The 9,156-nt window shown below is 45.3% G+C and overlaps 1 protein-coding gene across 3 annotated transcripts; it reads right to left on the bottom strand.

The window, feature by feature from the left end:
* Nucleotides 1-1,718: 1,718 nt before the first annotated feature.
* On the bottom strand, nucleotides 1,719-9,054 carry NDUFAF7 (NADH:ubiquinone oxidoreductase complex assembly factor 7). 3 transcript variants are annotated; one of them, XM_075412680.1, is made up of 10 exons: nucleotides 8,948-9,054; nucleotides 8,686-8,852; nucleotides 8,507-8,587; nucleotides 7,813-7,923; nucleotides 6,597-6,807; nucleotides 6,049-6,107; nucleotides 5,210-5,323; nucleotides 4,222-4,365; nucleotides 3,709-3,882; nucleotides 1,719-1,800 (listed from the first exon to the last, which is right to left on the bottom strand). In XM_075412680.1, the coding sequence occupies exons 1-10, from the start codon at nucleotides 9,027-9,029 to the stop codon at nucleotides 1,786-1,788; spliced, it is 1,158 nt and encodes a 385-aa protein (XP_075268795.1). In that variant the 5' UTR covers nucleotides 9,030-9,054; the 3' UTR covers nucleotides 1,719-1,785. The 3 variants fall into 3 exon arrangements, with proteins under 3 accessions (XP_075268795.1, XP_075268793.1, XP_075268794.1); XM_075412678.1 differs by lacking the exon at nucleotides 1,719-1,800 and adding an exon at nucleotides 2,136-3,343 and having other exon boundaries at nucleotides 8,948-9,048; XM_075412679.1 differs by lacking the exons at nucleotides 1,719-1,800; nucleotides 8,507-8,587 and adding an exon at nucleotides 2,136-3,343 and having other exon boundaries at nucleotides 8,948-9,049.
* Nucleotides 9,055-9,156: the final 102 nt, after the last annotated feature.

The following is a 9,156-nucleotide window of genomic DNA, read 5'->3' on the forward strand; positions in this document are numbered from 1 at the left end:
TCTGTTACTTAGATAACATCTCCCATTTCCTAAACTGTGCATGGTGAAAAGAGATTGTAAAAAGAAATCAGTGCAGAATACCTTGGCTAATAGCAAAACATGATGGTTTAGGTCGAATACAGCTTCATAGATGAAGGAATAATTTGCTGCTGTTAGAACAGTTGAAATACATGTGTCTTTGCCCTAATTGAACTTTTTCCAGATACCCAAAATAAAGAAAACTCCTTAACTTCTTACATTCCTCTTGAAATGCTGGCTGACAATCTAAAGAGAGGACAGGCAAAGCTACACTAGTCCTTTATTTTGTCTGTTAAAACAGAGCAATAAGCCACAACAGTGTAGTGTGTTGCTGTACGAGGCTGGCACGCGTCATTGACACACACCAAAGGCATTTTGCCTTAAAGCTACACAAGTAATGCACAGAGAGCACGCAAGACCCGACGCAGCGTATCCTTTCACTCTGGAAAAACAGCTTCTAGCAGAAGGATGTGGAAGAATAGGGAAAAATACATGCAGCTTTCTTCTGTCGTTTTGAGTAATTAGATTTTTAAATTTTTCTAGTATTTTTCCAACTTTTTTAAGATTCCCTGGACTTACATCAGGAGTAGTTTGTAGCCTGCTAGCTTGTATCTTAACTCTGCTCAAAACCTAGGAGCGACAGCGGACATCAGATCACTTCTGCCGGGGCAGCTGGATCATAGGAGAGAAGGCTTTGTCTTCTGACCTTAACCTGCCCCTCCTGGCTTCTCTGCTGTGCTCGGCGTTGTTGTTTGAGCTGAAAGAAGAGTCCAAAACCAACTCCTAATTCAGTTTTTCATTCAGATGCCTCAGCTGATGGATTCCCAACCACTTACTGGACTTGGGGCACAATACAGAGGAAGCAGCAATGTTCTTTGGAAAGGATTCCCTCATAGGACAGTGTAACAGTTACAGTTCATGGTATTTCAAAGAAGTCGGTGAGAGGCTTTGGGGGAGCGCCTCGCTCTCCTACAAAGTTGTTTGTTTTTTTTTTTTGGTGAGAGTGTGTGTGTGTGTAGATAAGTATTTTTTTCTACTGTTGTTATTCAGGTAAGGAAGCATGTGAGCAGACGTTTTCTAAGTTGTTAGATATACATAAAATTCTACAAGGTTATTTCAGGGCTGGCAGCTGCTTGCAATGACAGTGACCTGGCAGTAAAGTCAGTGGCAGTTGCAGAAGTATGTACCCACAGGTAGGTTTGGTTCTTTAACCCGCCTGTTTCTTTTCCTGTTGCCCTTAATCTAACTGCCACTGCATTTTGTAGGCATCTGAGTTGGTAAAGGCTGAACGCTGGCTTCCCCGTTGGGATCTGCCAAACTTCGTACACAACGTTGGTGCCACCTGTGTGGCAGGTGCCAGCAGCGGGCAGAGCGTTCCAGCCCTTCTGCCCACCGTCTGCGCTGGCAGCCCCTGCCCCTCCTGCGCTGGGGTCATCCTCCCCTTCTGTGCTGTCAGGGCAGTGCCGAGGAATTCGGAAGGGGCAGGGTTTGTCCCTTAGCCTTGCCATCCCCTTAAGGCAGGGTTTCAGGGCTGATTCTTCTGAGAGGCACTATTTGTCATCTTTGGAACCACAACAGTCACCTGTGAAGTTGGTAGTCTGCTATTTACCCAGGCTTGGCAAGGGAAGCAGTGCTTTTTTTTTTTTTCTTCTTCAACTTCCACTGCTCAAGTGACCAAATTTCAGTGAAGCCGTTGCTATCTTCCATCCTAATGGTGATAATGTAGATACAGTCTGGTTTTAAACTTCGGATTTTATACTTCAGCTATCACTTCAGGTTGTCCTGGGGGTGGGTGTGTTGGTTTTATTTTAAGGGAGGAAAAAAGCCAGCTCAGTCACTTGAAAAAGCACAACAGGAATAGAGGAAGGAGGGGACAACAGCGAAGTAGGCGGCTTGGCTGATATCTCTCTCCATGAAGTCTGCTCTGCTCCAAAATACTATATGAGCTATTTATTCTTCAAGTTATAGTAAAAAAAGAGAAAAAATAATAAAATGCTGTTGGCCTTTGGAGGAGAGTGCCTGACCATATATGCAGACTTATGGGGCCAGAGAATAGAAGCCACAAGCCGCTAATAGTCAAGGAACCAAAAAATGAGGCATACATTAGGAGTAAACTCTTCAGAGTAGTAAAAATAGCTGAGTTTTTATTTCCCTTTTTTCTACCTTTACTGCAGACTGACAGCAGTAGGTTACAGCGTTTCCCATCCTTACCCCTAGATGAATTAAGTTGCGTTCATTCAAGAAATAGTGCTACGATGATGCTAGAAAAAAGCTCATGTAAAATTTATAGCCTCAAAAGGACACTGTTAAGTACTTTTATATTTTTATACATCCCATTGTTTGTAAATATCCTCTGATAAGCTTGAAAATAAAATTTATTTCCCTATCAGAGTTGTTCTTTTTATTTACATGAATTATCTCTCCTGTCGCACGTTCTTAGAAGTAAATGTTTCTTCATGCTTCTTTGCTTATGGGTCTGTGGGAATTCTGTTAGCAGGTGCTTTGGAACTAATAACTCTCTTTGCATGGTTCCTGTCGCCATTCTCTTTATAAAAATGTCTTCAAAACTGTCAAAGCATCTTGTGTTTTAAGCAAGTAAAAGCTGCGTACCTTTAAAGTCTCCTTAGCTTATCTGTTTGTTACTGACATGTTTTAACTTGATTCCATGAGTCACTATTTCATTGGGCTCTACCCAGAGAACCCTGAAACAGTGTTCATTCTCTGCTCTGTGTACACAGGGTTCTATTACGTGCAGCGTTTGATTTCTACACAGACTGCATAGGTCAGTCAATAGGTTTAGTGTGCTGCACTAGATTTATTCTGAAAAAGCGCTCCCTACCAAACTGCGGATAGGCCCTGAAGTGTAGATTGGTGTGAGAAAACTGCCTGGAGAAGCAATGTGGCATTTCATGGGCTTTCAGCTCAAAGATAACGCAAAATATTTAGTTCTTGCCTTACTGCATATGTAGCTATATGCTGGTTACGTTACTGCAAAACATTTAGTATGAGAAACCATAAGATGCAGGACTCCAGAGGAATAGAGTTTTTTTTTAATCTATTTAAATAAAGTTGTTATTGAAAGCTACTACTGTCAGACATTTTGCTATAGTATTTGAAATTACTTCAGTAAGAGTTCACCAAATCCAGCAACAGGCTGTACGGGAGACTTTGGCTTCTGTTTCTTGTCAAGATGTACGAGTCTGTGGTGAGGCAGCAGGGCAAAAAAGTGAAAACGGTCCCCCATCTTCTGGGGATTCATCAGCATATCATAGCTGTGAAGCAACTGCTCACGAGTTGCTGTGTCATGTGAATTCTGCAGGAGGACCTAAAATAAAACAACCCCACAGGTTATAGCCCTTCCTGCTTTCCTATAAATTCCCTCACACCTGCAATCTCTTGTTGCATCCTTTTCACTTACACTGATGTCACAGTGCCCTCATGTTCAGTAGAACTGGTGAGATCCCTGGGGGAGCTCATACACTGACATATGTTGCAAAGTTTTCCATTGAATACTCCTCAGTATAATACAATCAGTTTACTTTAAGGGATCCAGAGAGAAGCAACTTCCTGATCTCACACCTATGTGTTGTTTTAAACTATTAAAATCAGATTTTTACAAAAGCTTTCTGGCTGTTTAAGAGTATTGCTTGTGGATTAGGCGTACTTATATACCTGTAAGTGCCATCATACCTGCAGTCGGAGGTCAATGCCCATATTTTTTAAAAACTCCCGCTGTTTTATGGGGCCCAATGTGGCTGTTCTTCCCTGTGTCATCTTTCGAAGATAGCTGAAATCAACATCTGCCGTCAGGTCTGCTGTCCCTGGAGCTCTCAACACATCGTGCAGTTTGTGATTCCGGAATCCCTGAAAAATTACATTGGAAGATACTCGGCTGTACGCCTAGCTGGGGTACAGCTGGGGTAGCAAAGACCAAGTGGTGCATGTGAGGGGCGAGAACAGCAAGTTGTACTTTGAAAGTCTGAGATAAACGTAGCGAGGGCTCAGATTATCCTTTCCATCTGGCAGAAACCCTTATGGGTACTGGTTAAATAGGAACTCCATTGCTCAGTTATATGATTGCAGCATAATGCGTTTTTTGCTGTTATATCTACCCAAGACTTTTCTATTACAAGAACTTCAAGATCCAAGTGACAAAAGGTAACAGGAATATTTTGGCTTCTCATTTCAGGGTAAATGACTTACCCGGAAAGTGTCAGTTTTGGTTCCATCATGACCGTAATCAGCAACCAGTGCAGCCCCACCATCCTTTTCTATCCGGCAGACAAGCCTCTGAAGGATGACACCAGCCTCAGGACACACCTCCACGTGATCCCTTGTTTCTTCAGGCTAGCGCAGAGTTCAAAGATCAAAACACCTGCATTAGCAAGTGAGTACAGGGCAAGAGGTCTTCTTCACACCTGACGTCTTGGGGCTGTTGTCACTTCACTGGGGCACAGAGGTCCAGGGCTGTATTCTAGGCTGCCCAGAGCTCCAGCTAATTTTTGCTAACTATCCTTTTCAATTAGTGTTTTCTGAGTGTTGGATTTCAGTCATCTCTTCTACAGCCTATAATCAACCGAAATGAAAATTTTTCTAACAAGTCAGAATACCTGTACCAGGTGAAACTGCATCGCTGTGGTACTGAACAAGTGAAAAGAGCTCTTCAGCTCTGCACACCCTTCAAAAAGGCATTTCTATGTGAAACTTTGTAGCTGGTTTTAATCTCAATGACTTAATTTTGTAACCTTAAGAATCCAGTGAACTTTTGGGGGGGGGGGGGGTGGGGGGGGTGGTGGAAATCTTAGATGCTTTCCCTGAAAGGTCAGTGTAGCACAGCAGTACCCAGCTGCACCGAGTGGAGAGCCTGGCTTAGCGGGGCCACTGTCGAGAAGGTGGCGACACACGCAACGCAGAACTCTCCCGGCCGCTCACTGCCTCAGTTTGCTCTCCGAAGCGTTTTCTCTGTTTCAGCTCTGATTTTGCGTGATGTACGTGATTATTTTGCGCTACGTGTTTGCAGCACACAAAGTTAAATGCCTGTGGAAGTCTTGCAGAACAGAAACGGTAAGCTGTGTTCACTCACGTACAGACTGAGCGCCCTCCTCTTGCTGCCCGGGTGACTGAGCAGCAGTCAATGCACTTGAGGGTCAGTGAGGATGTTAAGTACGAACACTGGTAGCCGTGACCTTACCGGAATAAAGTTTTCTGTTGCAGGGGTACTGGATGGTGACAGGACAAACCGCAGCTGGTCAGGAACGTCTGGGTCTATATCAACCAACACTTCACGCCAGCCTTTCTCTGTTCTCTGTTTAACAAACCCAGAGTATGCATTTTACGCTCTAATGGGTACAACAGTATCTTGTTTGTTTGATTGAGCTAATGTGTCAGGCATTTTCACAAACATTTTAAGAACATAATATGCTATTAACAACACTTATTCATTCCTATTTAATTCCAGTAACTGCCTCGGAAAAAGCTTGCAGTAGAGACTTGTCTGCAGAGTCAAGAAATACAGGTTTCATTAAAATTAAAAGGAATTAATGATGCTGTTGAGAAAAATGCTGCCTCTTCTATTGACAGTGCAATGTTTAACTTATCAAAATAAACTTATTCTACCAGTGATTTTCATAAATTATCCAACTGAAGTTGAAAGTTTCTTTGAATCCTAACTAGCTTTTATTTTGCTATTCTCATTACTATTCAAATGAAAACCCTTCAGAGCACTGTGTTAATAGTGGTATATAAAATAATGTTGAAATTAAAAACTTACTAATGTAGCATAAGAAATAAAATTGAGACTTATGTAACCACAAAGAAATCTTCAGCTTTCTACAAGTTTTTGCATTCAAGAACAATTACTAATTTTATAGTTATCAGCTGAATTAGGCCTTATTTGTCCAAGTTCAGTTAGAAATATTTTATCACCATAGACAACGCATGTGTTTACTTTGACATCCTAATTCTGTTGTTCCTCAAAGAGAAAAGGCATTTAAGTAGATGGTCACAATTACATTAATCCTCTTGCTATACCTGAAACTTATGTATTGGCAGGGCATCAAAAAACTCATGTGCTAAGTAAAAGCTGTAACCTGCGGGAAGGTAAAAAAGAATGCATTAAATTATTAATGCTGCCATAGCAGCTTCCAGTCAAAAAGTAACATGGTTTTATGCATTGTAATAAATTAAGCTAGTTAATGTGGTTGTGAAATAATTATCATTATTTCCAGCTTGGATACATCAAAGACAGCATTTCTACAGCTAGCTGTAGCTTCCAGTCCATGAATTTCAGATCAGTATCTTACGAAAGGAGATTCAGGCAAAGCCACTAAGTGTTTTCCCATGAAAAGTCAGAATAAATGAAATTGGGTAGCTACCCCAAAATGAAGGTAATCAGAACAGGTAGCAGATACGAGAATGAGTCAAGATCCTGCCTCAGACTCATACAAGAAGTAAGAACAAATACGTATATTAACTACTTTTCTACCCATTAAGAAGGCTAGTGGAGATGTGCCCCGTTAACAAAAGCAGCAAATGGAGAAAGGACACCATCCCTGTAAGAAGATGTTCAAGTTCCTTACCTGGTGGCACATCTTGAATGTCTCTGTACCAGAAAATGGGAATTCCAGTCTTGCTAACGCCTTTCATGTAAGCAGACTCATCCTCGGGGTTTGACTGCACCTTCCCTCCCGTCAGCATCAGCGCTTGGATCTCGCTGAGTTTGGGACTCACTTCTACCAGATGAATAGAGACATCACATTTACTAAGCAAAGAGGCAAGCTGGTTGAAGACCTATAAAGGCAGATGAATTCTGTTAGGCACAGTCATGTGCTGTATACATTAAAGGTTTAAGAATTAACCTTTAATCTCATTACTTATGTTCAAGGTAAAAGACTTAGTTGGCTTTCATTTAACAAAATAGTCTCGGTGAAAGAGACTGCATTTTGCTACTCCAGAAGGAAATGGGAATTCAGCTTTTTTAATAAAAGCTGCTACCTTTCTAAGAAAGTTGCACACAAAGTAAAGCACAGCACACACTATATAATTCTAAGGATGGCAAAATGAAATGCTAATTTAGAATAGCAATAGCCTGAAAGTGAGTAGCTCTCCTACTACCTGCAGAGTTTAGCGTTAGGAGAAAAATGGTTTTGTTCTTCCAGACATCATAAACAAAAAGTGCTCAATATCTTACATTTCACTGTGGTTATTAGAGTTCTTTTTCACTAACATATGTAAGTAGAAGAAAAGTTCTTCTGAGGTACTAAATCCCATTAGTGATTTGTTTTTGAATCAGTAACATTTTAATTAATAGACAGCCATGCAAGCATGATAGGACTGAAAGGGTGAACTCAAAAGAAATAAGCTCCTGAAATCCCCCAAGGAACTGACACAACTTCACCCCGGTATTACTGTCCTCCCCTCTCCCTCCTATTGCTTGCACTGAGGCCTCCCTCCCAGTTACACACAGCAGCACCCTCCTAAATGGATTTCAGTCTGCATAATGCTTTCCTATACAGAAATAATCCGCAATGGAATATTCCTGAAAAATGACACACGCGTCTGTGCAGCCTGCATACACTGGCCCGTGTTCTGCTTTCAACTCAGAGGCCTGGTCTCTTCACTGAATAGCAGAAACTTGCATATATTTTAATTAGAGTCTAAGGTGCAAATCTCCTGACTGAAATGATTTGGTTACTAGCAAAGGTTAAACCCTGATAGCAAAAGCTCATTCCTTCAGATTTCAGAGTAGCCACAGAAGAAAGCCAGAAATAAATATGAATATTAGTTTTCACCTACCCGTAGTATATCATCAGTGAGAGTGCCCCTCCCTGGGCCCAGCTCCACCAGCTGGAACGCTTGAGGTTTGCCCGTGGCTATCCACTCACTGACATACCATATTCCTATTAACTGACAGTGAGACAGAAAGAAAACAAAGAGTTAACAGTAATAAATTTGGAACTTGTGAAAAGCAACACCTGCCTTTTGTCTGATAATAACCGAGACGCTATGCAATATTCTCTCTCCATACTTTAAAGTTAAGAAAAATCACTACGATACATAACTTTGCCCTCTTTTTAAGCACTAAAATTGCAACCGTTCGGCATCAGCCCAGCAGCAGCGAGCCTCCACCAGTCAACGTGTGGGACTCTCTCCTGGCTGGAGCACGAGCTGTCACCCGAGGCTGGGGTGCAGGTCACGGCCCCGCTCCTGGTGACAGCGCATCTGCCCGAGGGTCGGCACAGCCTTTGGCCAGCCGACGCACAAACCAGGCCGGAACCTGAACGCGACTTTTGAGCAGAGTTTTCGCGCTGGGAAACTACCGTCAGTCTTTTTACCTATAAACGGGTTCTACGGGAAAGCAGGCGTTCCTCAGCGCAGACCGCGAGGCGAGAAGGGGCTCCCCCATCTCCCAGGGCAGCGAAGCACCCACCCCCCCCCCCAGCTTGAGGAAGCGAAGCCGCGACCCGAGGCGTGCGGGGCCGCGCGTTACCTCTCCGAACGCCTGGCTGATCTCGGGTGAGGTGACGAAATCCCCGCTCTCGCCGACGCCGCCGCGCCGCGTGTAGTAACCCTGCGGGGGGCGGAGGGCAGAGGGGCCGCGCCCGGTCGGCGGGTGCTCGGCCCCTCCGACCCCCCCCGGCCCGGCCCCCCCCGCCCGCCCGCCCGCACCTGTCCGGGGTTGGTGAGCGCCTCCCGCATGTACTCGGCCACCGTCACCGGCCCGGTGGCCCGCAGCTTGCGCAGCAGGTGCTGCAGCATGGCGGTGGCCCGGCCGGGCCCCTCGGCCTCCGGCTCGCCCCCCGCGCCCGAGGAGGGCCGCGCCGCCGTCGCCGGGGCTGTGGGGAGAGGAGCGGGGGCGGGGGGTGTCAACGGGGCGGCTCGCGCCCCGCCGTCCTGGGGGGGGGGGGGGGGGGGGGAAGGCCGCGGTTACCCTGGTGACGGGGGAGCCGACGGCGGCCGACGGGGCCCAAGGCGGCGGCGAGAAGCGCGCGGCGCGCGGGCAGCGGGACCATGGCAGCGGCGCCCGAGGCCCGCTCCGCCCCCGCGTCCTCCTCCCCGGGCTGTGGCCGCTCGGCAGCCGCGCCGCGCCCCGCCGGGGACGGGCCGCGGGCTGAGGGCCGATGCAGCGGGCGGGACCCA

Source organism: Opisthocomus hoazin, chromosome 2, assembly GCF_030867145.1.
Source record: "Opisthocomus hoazin isolate bOpiHoa1 chromosome 2, bOpiHoa1.hap1, whole genome shotgun sequence".
In the NCBI taxonomy this organism is placed as follows: Eukaryota; Metazoa; Chordata; class Aves; order Opisthocomiformes; family Opisthocomidae; genus Opisthocomus; species Opisthocomus hoazin.